The following is a 14,503-nucleotide window of genomic DNA, read 5'->3' as shown; positions in this document are numbered from 1 at the left end:
CTGATGCTCTCAACATAATTATGTCTGGTTTTTTAAAATTTATTAAATTTGAAGGTTTACGTAAATATAAATTTGAAGAATTTATCTTTCTTTTTTAGGCCTGCGGCCATGTTGGGGTTTTTAACCTTGTAATCCTCTTTATTTTAATTTAAGTGGAAATTTAAAGTTAAAAAAATAAATAAAAAAGATTGAAGAATGTTTTACAAGAAAATTCTGTATCGGTTTTTATTTGGCAAGTTCTTTTAACATGAATTTATCATATTAAATTTTTTGATTTTATGTATGTTATATGATCAGCAGAAAAAGGTAGAAAATTAAACGATATAGAAGCAAAAACATTATCCGAGTAGAAGAAAAATGAAAAGAAGAAGAAAGAGTAAAAGCAAACATTGACGGCGTCAAAGTTGTGTCCTTTTACCTCCTAAAAATTGACACTGCACTTATTGATCAACGTGTACTTAACGGTGTTTTCGCCGACATGAACTCCGGCTGCTTTATCAGCCTGGTTTATGAACGCCTGACAACGAACATGGAGATGATAATTCCCTATAGTAAGAGTCCCGACCTTCCACCTCACGCGTCCATCAACGCATATAGTCAACGTGAAAACCCCACTATTCTGCTCGTCCCCGAGAGCCACGGCGTTGAAAGGAGCGATAGGGACTTGGTTTCCATATAATAAAGGAGACCAAACGCTATTTTCTTTGTGTCTTTGGTACGTCGGAGGAAGGTCGCTAGCTAGAGTGATTTGCTGGTTCCGGTAAGAAGCGTAGGCGTGAAGATGGTCGTAGTAGATTCCGATGTTGGAGTTTCGGTTGCGTGAAGCGATTGTTATCTGAAACTTTGAGGTGAGGAGGTTAGGCTGCGAGAGGTTAAAGGCGTAGACGGTGGTGTCTTGGAGGATGAATTCTGGTTTTTTCGGTTGGAGGATTATCGAAACGAGGAAGATTGTCATCAAGACGATGATGATGAAGCCGATGATTGCTCCACAGATTCTACAGGCGGTTCCGCCTCCTCCACCGCCACCACCGTGGTTTCCGCACTCTTTGGTCGTCATTGGTATTATGTTAGTACGGCTTTGTGTTGGGATTTCTCTGTTTCTATGATTGAACTCTAACACAAGCAACCTAATTTATAGAGTTATCATTCTAACACAAAAATAGTAACTTGCTAATTCACATTGTGACAATTTCCCCTTTTCCTTGTTTGCCTTGCCTTTTCTTCATGATTTTCTTTTTGGTCAATCCTCTTGGTTGCTTGATTTTCTTCTTTTCTTGAATTTCCTTTTTCTTGATTAGGAAACAAATCTATTTCAACACTTTGCCATTATGCTTCGTTGTGTGATGGATGGAGAAGATGTATGAGTGATGGAGAGAGTGAAACTATGATTAGTATTTATACTGATGATTATAAGTGATACAGTTTTGTGCCTTTGTCCGCCTTTTTATTTCAAAATTACACTTAGCTAGTTAGCTAGGCGGTAGAAAAAATTGAATCAGTACTTTACAAAAAAGTGATTTTCTAATGTTCATCTGAGAAAATGACTTCCATCTGTTGGAATTAACGATTGTTTTTATGTTTTTTGCGACAACGCTTATTGCAGATTTCATCAAGATTTTGTCTGAAGGGATAGTATTAGTGGGCAGCTCAAGTATGTCGAGGACGTTGCTCAAACTCAAATGCTAAAAACTAAAAAGGTCACATAGGAAGTTAGGAGTGTCATTGATGGATGAATTTGTGACTTGTGAGCTTTATTTTGTATATCTAATCCATTGTGGGCCGCGGAATTTAAGCCCATATTAAACGTATCTAGTTATTCTCGATTCACATGTGATCCTTACTTTAAAAATGTGCCGACCTCCCAGGATCATTAAATGACAACCGATATTAAAACATTATAAGAAAAGAAAACATAGAACATCTATAAAGCTATTTTAATTGTCCCCTCCAATAATATATAGTATTTTATTTTCGAATCCGATATTACTTTAAAAGTTGAAACCTCTCCTCCAATCATTTTCCTCCTCACATTCTACTTTTGAATTAATTTCTTATAATTTCAGAACTACGTCAACTAACAAACATATATATTCCAGGAATTTATATGACATGTAGTTATAGCAGATTCAAACAAAAAATTATAATTTACGAGAAGATCAACAGGAAAAAAAACGTAGACAAATTAAACGATATTGAAGCAAAAACATTATCCAAGTAGAAGAAAAATGAAAAGAAGAAGAATGCAAACATTGACGGCGTCAAAGTTGTGTCATTTTACCTACTAAACATTGACACTGCACTTATTGATCAACATGTACTTGACGGCGTTTTCGCCGACATGAACTCCGGCGGCTTTATCAGCCAGATTTATGAACGCCTGACAACGAACATGGAGATGATACTTCCCTGTAATAAGAGTCCCGACCTTCCACCTCACGCGTCCATCGGCGCGTATAATCAACGTGACAAACCCACGATTCTGCTCGTCGCCGAGAGCCACGGCGTTGAAAGGAGCGATAGGGACGGAGTTTCCATAAACGAAAGGAGACCAAACGTTGTCTTCTTTATGGCCTTGGTACGTCGGAGGAATTGCTGTACGTAGAGTGATTTGTTGGTTCCGGTAAGTAGCGTAGACGTGAAGACGGTCGTAGTAGATTCCGATTCTTGAGTTTCGGTTACGTGAAGCGATCGTGATCTGAAAGTTTGAGGTGAGGAGGTTAGGCTGCGAGAGATTAAAGGCGTAGACGGTGGCGTCTTGGAGGATGAATCTTGGTTTTGTCGGTTGGAGGATTATCCAAACGAGGAATATTGTTATCAAGACGATGATGATGAAGCCGATGATTACTCCGCAGATTCGACTGGCGGTTCCTCCTCCTCCGCCGCCGCCGTGGTTTCCGCAATCTTTGGTCGTCATTGGTATTATGTATTTACGGGTTTGCCACTATGCTTCGTTGTGTAATGGATGGAGAAGATGTATGTGTGATGGAGAAAGTGAGAGTGAGACTATGATTAGTATTTATATTGATAATTAGAAGTGGTATAGTTTTGTGCCTTTGTCCACCTTTTTATTTCTAAATTACAGTTAGCTTAGGCGTAAGAAAATAATGAATCAATACTTCACAAATATGTGATTTTCTAATTTGATTGTTGATCAATTTCTAATTTGATAGTTTGCATTCAAAAAGTTACATGGAGAAAGTAAATGTATACGGATGAATGAGTTTTTAACTTTTCACTCAATTATGTAACAAATGTAGCATACATTATGTATGGATATGATTTGTAGGGGAAACAAAGGAGTGGACATAAATCAGTATTCTTAAAGTTTATGCTATTTAACATCTAGTGTGGTTTGCTCAAAAAAAAAAAAAAAAAAAAAAATCTAGTGTGGCTTCATCTACCCTACCATTTTTGTTAATATGGTGCAAGATTCCCCCATAATTGTATCACCTTGTAATTGATAAAGAGAAAACGAATTTTAGATTAGAGACGTTCGTTGATTTTCATTTCGACTAAATGACTTGTCTTTGTATCTTACTTTAGAGTTAGGAATATTAAAATTTTAACTTAAAAAAGATTAGCACATTTTCAATATTTAGTATTGGTGGGTCCATAATCAGCATTGGACGTACGTCTACGCTCAAAACGATATTATAATGTCCAAACGATAATCGCTTACATAGGTTGCACTTGTATGATTGATAGATATTCAAACATTTTCTCATATTTGGCTCTTAAAACAACAGTATTAAATGTATATTAATATGTATTTTTAAATCAATCTCTTAGAATGTAATTTATAGTCCATGGTCAAGGAAATTTGTTTTGTGACCATGAAAATAGAAAAGAAAATCAACTCCAATTCTTTTGGATATAGGAACATATATGGCCCAATAGGAACAGAGATGTGATTTTTGGATTTAGCCCACCACCATAATATGATGCTAGATTGCTAGTATGGGAATTTTGGATTTAGCCCACCATTATAGGATAACAACAATACTGAAACTTAAGTACAATTCGGAAATTGAGATAAGAGACAAGCTGTTTGACCAAAAAACTAGTTCATACTAAAAAGGTATCTAGACCTTGAAATCAAGCTTAATCCACTTGGTCATCTTCAAACTTTGTCCCTAATTATTATTTACCTCCTAGTTAATACTTAATACCCAAAAGATCTAATAATTAGTAACTACTTGAACTTGTTCCATCAGAAAGTCCAGTCCTTGGAGAAATCCATGTCTGAAGGCAAATGATAATGACACTCCTCTTTCTGTTGCTGCTCCTGCGTTGTAGAAGTCATCACTCCTCTTTTTTCTTTGGTCATAAACTCCTTCTCACTTTGATTCCGATTCCTTTGATCTGCTTTCGACAAGTAAACAAAAAAAGGTCAGATTTTTTTTCCATTTTGTGTACTAACCTAAAACATGCAAAGAGCTAGTCTCAGTAACTAAAGAGAATTTCAAGAGAAGAAAACAAAACCAAACCAAACCTTATTTTAAACATAAAAGAAGGTTTTGGAAGAAGACAAGTGAAGTAGCTTACTATGCTTCTTCACAGGGTCAAAAGTCTTGAAAGTTGGACGCTGAAGAGGGTGAAAAACGCCGGTTCCTACAGATTCCTTCAAAACGTTACCGTTTCGGTGAACCAAACCTCTCTTCTGTAGCCGTGCCTCTTGTCTCTGTAAAACCTTAGCTCTATCTTGCTGTGACTGCAATCACCAACTCAAAATAAAAAACATCAAACGGTGCATAAAGGAGAGACAAAAGAGAGTAGTAAGAAAAGTTTGCATTTTGACTACCTCTTTGCGGATCCTTGAAAGATGAAGTTCATAAAAAGGTTCAAGCTTGAGCCTTTCTCGGTACAATCTCTGATAAGCTTTAACACCATTAGGCCTTAAAGAAGACTGCATAAGACACACCAAAACAAAAACATGAAACTTGTGAAGAAAATGTGAAAACAGAGTAATGAAACAGAGGAAAAAAGGAAATGACCTGGAGACTCGAAGGCAAAGTAGGAACCAGTCTGGGTTTAGGATGGAGAAGAGACATCGAAGAGAACTGTTCAGAGAGTGTATCCACAACGTCGGAAACGTACAGATGATCACGGTGGTTACGGCTGAGCAAGTTGAATCTTCCGGCAGACGTTTCGAACTCGTTGAGGAACAGATGAGAACGAGAACGAAACCCCATTTCTTCCAAATCCACACGGAACTGATGATTCCTCGCCATGGAAATCGAGAGATTGAACCACTTTCTTTGAGAGTAAGCAAAAACAAACACAAAAAGCAGAGCTTTTAAAGTGGGTTTGACGTTACAGATGTTCATGAAACATTAGAGAAAGACAAACATATCCATTTTTTATTATTAATTTTTTCAGTTATGAAGCGAGTTGTGTCTGCGAATGTCACGTGATACACTATCCCACTCGCCCATTATCTCCATCGTAAGAGTGAAATTGGCGCGTGTGATGAGACGCTCTTAGTGGTGGAGTGTTTATCGTTACTGCAACCGCCGCAGGGACGTAGCCACCAATTATTATGCCTACACGTGTCAGAAACTATTACCTATTAGTGTTAGTTATATTGTGTTCGCTTGTGTATGTTTCTTTTCGTGCATCTTTTTCGACTCTTGATCAGCAAGTAAAATGACAAAATAGAAATATTGTTTCTTACAAATAAATTTAATTTTGGATCCAAAATGGGCTTTAGGTGGAGACGCTTTGTGGATGACAATGGTACATGGATTAGCTTTGTTTTATGGGCTTTAGATGTCCAACCTTATCTTTATTATTTCAAGTCGTTGCCTTCCATTCCATCTATATTTCTATTCAAATTGGGAAATAAAATTTCTAAGAAGAAAGATTTTCTGAAATGGTTGTTGTTTGGGAAAAAAAACTGAGGAACTTTGTGCACGAAAACATGTCAAAGTATAGAAACAAAATATCAGAACTACTCGTTTCAATATTTTTGTAAATTATATAATATTATATACAAAACAATACAAATGGGTTTACTTTAGACTTTTTAGACCTAAGAAAAAATCATCGGCCTTGTTGTTTCTTTTATTTATTTTTAAAAATAAAAAGCTCAGTTCAAGTTTAGCCCAATAAAGCCCAGTACACACATTCCATCTGAGTTTGCTTTTATCATGAAATGTGAGCTAGATGATATCCAGATCGGTATATTGGTAATGGGGCTGGACAAAAACATGTGTACACTTTTTCTTCTTTCTATATACTGATTGTTTCACCTAAAAGATACGACTGGATAACTTAACATGTCAATATAACGGTATATACAAAGGAAAACAACGAAGTCTTATGTCAAAGAGCAAAATTCTCTTTTGGCAGAGCAAACTTCCAAGCAAAATTCTTTTTTGGTACAATACATTAGAATTTATGATTCGTACGACATGTAAACTTTTCTCTGGAACTGACTTAAAAGAAATTTGACTTTTTACAGATTTATGAATATTGGAAGCACAAGTTACATCAATGTGAATACAACTTTAGTTTTCATATATAGTTTATTTTAGTACATGCTACTCACTTTATTATGACACATGTTGTTTTCTATGAACCTTAATCCCAATCAATTGAAAAGATAGAAGAAAGAGGATAAGTTTGTTTCTTCCAACAAATATGATTGGCATTGCATTTTATTTTAATGTGAATTTATACACAAAAATTTGTAAAAATGAAAATAAAATAAATAAGAAGAGACATGTAGGATACCACACTATGGTGTAGTAATGTGAAAGTTGGAATCTCATAATTGAACAAGAATAATTAAAAAAAAAAAGCTTACAACTTGCTCTTGAAAAAAGTTATTGCTAAGGCCCCATATCCCTACTATTCCCCATTCATGTTTTCATTTTTCTAGTTTTCTTACTTTAAATTTATTTTAATTATTTCTATGTGAAAGAACATTATCATATAATTCTTTTGTTACACAAGTTTGGAACTACTCATATATAATATATTTTTTGTTATGATACGATGGTTAGATCACGCCTAGATCCTCTTTAGTCTTCAAAGATAAATTTGGTAAACTCCATATATTCCTCATGGGATCGAACAATTGCTTCCTAAATGGATTCTTCTTTATCGTTATTATATTTATCTTACCTAAAGATATAGTAGAACCGATCTTAAGTATACTGAGAATAATCTCAGCCTCAGGATTACACATAAAATATCTAAACAGGTTGGTTCTATATGTTTTATATTTTGTTTAAAAAGATTAATTTTTAGGAGTTCCAAATGTAAAATGCAGGAACTCTAAATACATAGGATGGACTCTATTTAAAAGTAATTTCACTGCTTCAATATAGTCCACTATTAAGAATACGCGTGAAAAACACCATGAGTACTATACTTTTTTTTTATTTTACGAAATCTATGTATTAGAAATATCAGATAAGTTGTCTTTTGCTCATTAGATATTATTTATTGAGTTCTCTCCTTCTAATCATATGGAAAAGTTCATTTTCAATATTTCATAGCTTTATGAATTTTAAGTATTATTTTTTGTGTTGTGCTTGACAAAATGAAACACAACAAAAGATTGACATGAGTTGTGTATAACAATGATTCTGATAGTGAAGTGAATATTTCATATTTTATATGCAGACACTGACACACATGCATTGATACAACTATATACACATGCAGTTTATACGCACATATATATACACCCATAAGTATATATATATATATACGGCTTTATTATTAGGGTCCCAAACTTCCTTTGATCTCTATAGAACCAGATTCGATGCTTCATATATATATGTGTGTTTTTACTAAAATTTGCCGACTAAGATTCTAATATAAGACCATAGACAAACAAGAACGATCTAACTTCTTTTTACCAAATGTATGTAGGTATGTGAATCTTTCTCTCTCTCTCTGAATCTTGTGATTATATCATCATATATAACTAATATCTATGAAATATTGAAGACTTAATAAACCTTAGTAGTTATTCATACAATTTTATTTTAAATATGCATGTTTTGTTTTCAAATAACAACCCGTTTCTTCTCCCAAAATTTTTGAACATATATCAGCATACATACGCATCATAACAAACTTTAATATCGGCAAACTAGACTTTGGCAATTATTGTGGTGTAGCCTTTTTGAGTATTGACCTATTTATTGAATGGCCAGTGGTAGCCTTGTCTTTCATCCAAATTTCTGTTTCTTAAAATTCAGTGTTGTACCTATGAAACTATATATATATATATATATATTTAAACATGGAACTTTCGCAAGGTCGCAAGCATATCTTCAACTACAATATTTGAAAGTGCATGAGAGTATGGGACAAGAATAAAAAAACATTAGTTTTATTAGCTTATACATAATAAATCAATATCATATATATAACTATAAACCGACTTCTCATATATAGGAGCTTTTTGATGTAACCGGTACCAAAGAGTCGATTCGAATACAAAAAATTATACACAACAACAACAACAACAAAAACTATATATTCCAGGAAACTTGCACCGAGTAATTCGGTACGATATAGCTCGACCTCCATAGTGTCCTAGTAAGTGCCAAACTTAATTTACCGAAGTATTTTGAGAAATAGTTTTAGTGTCGTCATCTCAAGGACTATTTTGAAAAAAAAAAAAAAAAAAGACATTTACTTATGACTTTGGTATAGAACGGCTATGTTTTTTTCTTGTTGGGTTTTCAGAATAGGGTTGGATATCCAATTATCCATGCGCTCAACTTTTTTTGTTCCTAACACTGTTGTTCTTCATTTTCGACATCTCCAAAGAATCATTATTTCACAGTCACTTTCAAATAGCCTAGGCAGTTTCTTTTTCTTTAACTTTCATACATTACCCCAATGCGGGTAGGCCTCGTAATACCGATCGGATTGCATTAAAATGGAAGTCAATAATCAAAAGTCAGGCTTTGCCCACCCTTTGACCGCACAATTATACAAATGTGATCATATCTCTTTGTTTCTTTTTTTACTTTTGAACCAAAGCGTCTTTACCATATATAGCCGCCGAAATAATAACCACTGCTTCTTCATAATTAACCCTTCCACTTTGTGACAAGATATAAGTTGATAGAGATGATCATATATATATAGGTGTAGGACATAGTCACAAAGTATTGCTTTTTTAACAGCTAGAAATTTATCCTCGATACGCTAGGTTTTAAAGTATAAATGATCACTTTTGTCTAATTTTTTTTTTCATTAGAACTGTAGCTCTTAAATTTTATATATAAATTTTTAGTTTGGTCATTTTTAAGTCTAAAAATTATACAATAAATTTCATAATGGACATAGACTATTTGAACTTACTCTAAAATTTCTACGCCTTTACATTTTTTAGGCATGCGAATTCACAATCTACTGAACTTACTCTAATAATATCGAAGCTCTAACAAAACAAATTGGAAGATCTCACGACCTAAAATATCTAACCACTCTTGTTGGTTTTATATTATTAAAAAACATACTATTATAAAAAAAAATTATGGTTCGCGGATAGACCTACCAGCATATTAAATCCTTTAATGCTAAATCTAATAAATCTGGAGAGGTAGCCACTTGCTCGTACACCCTCAAAGCTCCTCCCATCTCTATGATTGGGGTTTTCACAACATTATATCACCATGGTTCATGTGACCTTGACGTGTCTCATTCTCATTGGCCACCTGTTGACAGCAAATTTGGATTGTTCCTGTAATGTTTTAATAGTCCACTGCCTCTTTGGTCGGGTTATGGGCTTCTTCTAATTTTGCATGTTTTTGGTATACACACGTATTATGTTGTTAGGCACACTTTTGTGAAAAGTCTTTTTACAATCTTTTAAAAAACTTATCTTCATCATTATTAATGCAGATTAAATTAAAAAAAAAACTTCGTGCGTCGTCGTGATATGCACACGCGAGTGAGATAAGCAAGCTTATTGTTTTTTTTTTGGTTGTTGTCATGGCACTGTGATGTCACAGTGAGCACTCTATGTTTTTTTGTCCTCTTTAAAACAACGTAGGTCTTACGTCACGCGCCACTTCCCTCTCCTAACACGGCAACTTTTAGAAATAATATTCCACGCGCTCGTGTCGGATCAAATCTCAGCCATCCGATCAAAAACCAAAACCCAAACGAACGGTGCATATCAAGGGTAGAAACGTAGTTGTAATGGAGATGGGTCCAGGTGATCTTGGAACCATTGGTTAAGAAAAAATGCGGGACAACGTCGAGTGGTACTAAGAATTGACACGTGTATATAAAAACCAAACCGACAATGACAAAAAGTCGGAGATACACGCATATCTATCTTGGCATTAAAGGACCAAAAACTGATTGCCTAATCAATGTTATTATTATTTAGAACTAATTAACGTGACTAATTAATTGATTTGTTTCTAATGAATTTTTTTGTGAAGATGGAGAAAAAGGATAATACGGTGGGGGATATATAATTGGAGTTGCTGGAGTAAATGGAGAAAAATAAATGTATAAAGGCGAGAGAGAGAGAGAGAGAGAGAGTCGTGGAAAATTGTAACAATTATAGGATTGGCTGCTTTCTTGACTTATGGGGGACACGTGGGACCTCGCTATTTGTGGACTACACGGCCCCTATAAAGACGAGTTTTTTTTTTTGGTTGATTGGAATGTGGGGTTCACAGCTCGAAGACGAATCTTCTTCGTTTTAAAAAAAACACAATTAAGAAAAAAAAAGTTTTTTGGAAATATTAGGGCAGAGAAAGAGCCAACACGAGTGGGGACTGTAACACTGTACACGCGTCAACTCCACAGTTTCTTTTCTTTTTCTTCATTAGAGAGAGTTTTTTTCTTGAGTTTGGCACGTGGGAACAATACACGAATGGGGGCGGAGTAAATAAAATAAAATATTCGGTGCAAACTTGTTATTTTTAAAATCGATAAGAGAAAATGTGTTATCGATGGTTATGTGGTTGTTATAAATCTGTTAGGTTTTTTATTTCATAAGTACTACTTTTGTGTGATGAAATTTTGAATGTTCTCCAAGGAAATTAAATGAGCTGCGAAAGTCTTGCTGATCATACTATTTCAACTCCACTTAAACGATAAATATAGCTTTATAAGAGAGACTGCATAACTTACACAAACTAAAAAACGACAAAAAGAAGCTCAATTTATCCCATTAACCAAACAAATGACTCAAGTTAATGTTAGCTTGACCGATTAGAGCTAACATTAAGCAGCATTAACATTTCTTAATGGAGTGCAATTTGACTAACGCCTTATATAATTGTAACATAGTTTAACACTTGATTTAGAAAAAGTTTAGGTTAATAAGAACATGAGATAAGTTGGAGTTATTTTTGTCTAATTCATTTAAGTTGGTTTTATTTCAAAAACTATTTATTAGAAGGATATCATTTTTTTATTAGTGCACATGAATTATTATCCAAAAAGTATATATCGAACTACATTAAAATAGGTTAAACAACAAATTATAATGGTTTAAATACTTTTTTATACAATTATTCGATTAAACCTCTAAATGTTTTTTAACTAGATCAATATCATATCAACCAACGTTTATCGACATTTTCATTGTAATCAAATTTCAACAGTTTTAATTTATTATTAGCGGCAAAATTTTCTCATTTAATAAAAAACTATAACATAGTAGTTTATTCTTAAATATTAATATAAAGCACATAAAAAGAAAACCAAGAGTGCAATTATTGTTTATTTAGGTATCATTAAAAGGTCATTTACTTGATTGATATAACACATTATCTATTTAACAACCCCATCAAACCAAAGTCTTAAAGTGTGACAATTAGGTTAAACTGACTCGTCTAATTAAAATTCAAAATCAAATCAACTTTTTGGTCACTTAATTAATTGGTTGTATTAAGAAAAATTAAAATTTAATTTTCAGATTAAATTGTGGTTTAGCATAAATCAGACGATAGTACTCCTATGTGGTGAGTTAATTCCCCATGGATCTTCGAATGGTTGGATTTATTCTTGATGGTTTTTCTCACATTTGTAAAAGTTACTTTAAATATCACGTACTAACAGTCTAATTAAAAGTTACTTAGTATCACGTACTAACAGTCTAACATATAGGCTCCGAATAGTGACTACGTTTTGCGGTACGGGAGAAGTGCGGTGCGGTTCAAATAGTAATGAAAATACATAGATACATATGTATATATAGAGATTTTGATACTGTTACAACACTGTTGCGATGCGGTTTTGGGTGCGGTTTTAGTTACCATTCACAGCCATAAACATCATACGTTCACATATCTGGATGACTGGATGTGACTATACAGTTATGCAGTACTTTGAGAGACAACTAAATATAACACTATAATGACAAGTACATAAACTGAATAATTTATTGGAGATGATCAATGATTAAAACAATGACTAATTACTGTCACACAATCAGACTAAAATACTAAATCATAGTCAGACACAGCAACAACAACAACAAAACTGACACACAGATCCGTCATTGTTTCGAGACCATAATTAAACAACAATAAAAGTATATCTTTTAATTAGTTGCATATTTTTTCCTATGATTTAAAATGTTAAGACCGATTGTTTCGCACAGTTTTGAAGAATTATAGATATTGGTTTATTTTTTGTACGTATCTCTGTCTTCTTCGGATTAGTTTGATAACCTCGGGTTTTAATTTATAAAAGTGTTGTTGACAACACAAAAGCTAATAGAATATTACTGGTCATATATATCACTAAACTATAGTTAACTTGCTAACGTATATATGGATGAATATGATAGTGCGTTTAGTAGTCAAATGCATATGAAGCGTGAGTCTTAGTGATTGGAATAAAACCATCCTTTTCGTTAAAAAGGTTGTACAGCTTTAGTTTGGGAAATAAGCATTTCCTTTCACAGAGGATGAGCTTTCACTTGCGGTACAATTTTTCTGATTCGCCTACAAAATTTAAAGGATAAAACTTATATAAAAAAACAAAAGATTTCGTAAATTGTTGATCAAAAGGAAAAGCTACATATGCGTAGTTTTTTTGTGTGGCAATAGTCTCTGTAATGTATTACCTTGGTCTTATTTATTTTGGTATAGTTGGTAATAAAAGAAACTTTTCGCAAATGGCCAAGTTTTGAAAATTATTTTGACAATTTCTCTTTGACCGCAAAGATAATCCGTTGCAAACATTTTCAAATTCTATTCATTCATCAAGTACTTTTCGCAAATGGCTAGTTATGGATTTAGGCACAAGATTTTAACTGTTTAATTGCTGGTATCAACGTAAAATTCTAGTTGAATATACACTCTTCAAAACTTGGCGCAATTCGTTTATATATACTTGTCTCAATATGCGACATATTATATTTAGCTAATTGATTTGGTGGCTAAGAGACGCATCGTTATTGTATCACAATTGATCGCAAATTTGGATTAAGAAAAAGACGTCTTAGTTAGTGATAGATGGTCTGTGGTTAATTCTCACAACCTGTGAGTCCGTGACAAAGAGATAATTATAGCACTATAGTGGCAAAAGTAACAACAAGACATCACTATATTCTCTCATAAAGTTTTTGCAAATGACGACAAATAAACAGTGAAAACAAGAAATTTTGCAATAATAGTTTTGAGTTAATTAGTTAAACTTAGAAGAGAGTGGAAAATATTGAAATTAAGTAAATGAAAATGAAGCCAATTATTTTCTTAAAATTTATATTTAAAATTATATATATTTGGCATTAATGTGAATGGATTTACCAAGTAATTATATAGATATAAACTCATTTTGTTCAGTTACATTATTGGCCCATAAAAAGTAAATATTCATATATGACAAATATGGTTAACATAAAAAAATTTCTAATGTTGAACTCTAGTGCTTAAAGAATCCATAGAAGTGGCAATGCCATTTGCGCTTGTAAATTTTGGTAATTTTTAATTCTGTTTTGTTTAATTTTTTAACAAATTTATTATGATGAAAAAAAACAAATTTATTATGATGATGCAAAAGAAAAAGAAAAAAAACTCAGGGAGTGAAGCGTTCAATATTACTACATATATATCTTGCATGCTTACATTCATTCAAACTGCATGGTTCCAGCCTCCAGCCGATGACAACAAGTAAAGAAAATTAATTAATAGATTGGTGAGATATGTATAAATTATACATAATGACCAGAAGTTGAATTGAATAGAGATGAGTAACACACTTCATTTAGATAGACACTTTGTGCACTGAGTCACTGACGAATAATTTATACTTATTTGAAACGTTAAAATGGTAGGGACATAATTTTAAGTATAAATCTATGAAAACAAATGCTCGTATAGAATTGACAGCTAATTTTCCACCCTTTTTTTGCTTTTACTTTGGTTTCCATATGATCAGACAACAAAATAATAATTTGTACTTATAATTTGACAATGAGAACATAGTTATTAATTAATGTAGAATATAGCATAACTGGAAAAGATTAGCCAATTAATGATTGTTTTGGGGAGTAAAT

General features: G+C 33.1%; 4 protein-coding genes across 5 annotated transcripts; 1 reads left to right on the top strand and 3 right to left on the bottom strand.

The window, feature by feature from the left end:
* Window positions 1-290: 290 nt before the first annotated feature.
* On the bottom strand, window positions 291-1,057 carry AT2G35970 (Late embryogenesis abundant (LEA) hydroxyproline-rich glycoprotein family; the record flags this gene model as incomplete). The annotated part of the gene is made up of 1 exon (NM_129156.1): window positions 291-1,057. One exon carries the CDS (start codon window positions 1,055-1,057, stop codon window positions 422-424), a length of 636 nt encoding a protein of 211 aa, NP_181141.1. The 3' UTR covers window positions 291-421.
* AT2G35965 (uncharacterized protein) lies at window positions 530-1,876 on the top strand (the record flags this gene model as incomplete). Its single annotated transcript, NM_001336585.1, is given in 4 exon segments — window positions 530-667; window positions 769-848; window positions 862-1,066; window positions 1,604-1,876. 4 exon segments carry the CDS (start codon window positions 530-532, stop codon window positions 1,631-1,633), a joined length of 453 nt encoding a protein of 150 aa, NP_001323486.1. The 3' UTR covers window positions 1,634-1,876.
* Window positions 1,877-1,977: 101 nt separating this feature from the next.
* NHL12 (NDR1/HIN1-like 12) lies at window positions 1,978-3,124 on the bottom strand. Its single transcript, NM_129155.5, has one exon. It carries the CDS (start codon window positions 2,912-2,914, stop codon window positions 2,282-2,284), a length of 633 nt encoding a protein of 210 aa, NP_181140.1. The 5' UTR covers window positions 2,915-3,124; the 3' UTR covers window positions 1,978-2,281.
* Window positions 3,125-3,944: 820 nt separating this feature from the next.
* On the bottom strand, window positions 3,945-5,348 carry EDA12 (embryo sac development arrest 12). 2 transcript variants are annotated; one of them, NM_001336584.1, is made up of 4 exons: window positions 4,995-5,348; window positions 4,802-4,906; window positions 4,546-4,711; window positions 3,945-4,362 (listed from the first exon to the last, which is right to left on the bottom strand). In NM_001336584.1, the coding sequence occupies exons 1-4, from the start codon at window positions 5,325-5,327 to the stop codon at window positions 4,211-4,213; spliced, it is 756 nt and encodes a 251-aa protein (NP_001324434.1). In that variant the 5' UTR covers window positions 5,328-5,348; the 3' UTR covers window positions 3,945-4,210. The 2 variants fall into 2 exon arrangements, with proteins under 2 accessions (NP_001324434.1, NP_181139.2); NM_129154.4 differs by having other exon boundaries at window positions 3,976-4,362; window positions 4,995-5,324.
* Window positions 5,349-14,503: the final 9,155 nt, after the last annotated feature.

The sequence above is a fragment of the Arabidopsis thaliana genome, chromosome 2 (assembly GCF_000001735.4).
Source record: "Arabidopsis thaliana chromosome 2, partial sequence".
NCBI lineage: Eukaryota > Viridiplantae > Streptophyta > Magnoliopsida > Brassicales > Brassicaceae > Arabidopsis > Arabidopsis thaliana.
Note: the sequence above shows the minus strand (reverse complement) of the source record. Positions and strands in the feature narration are given on the sequence as shown.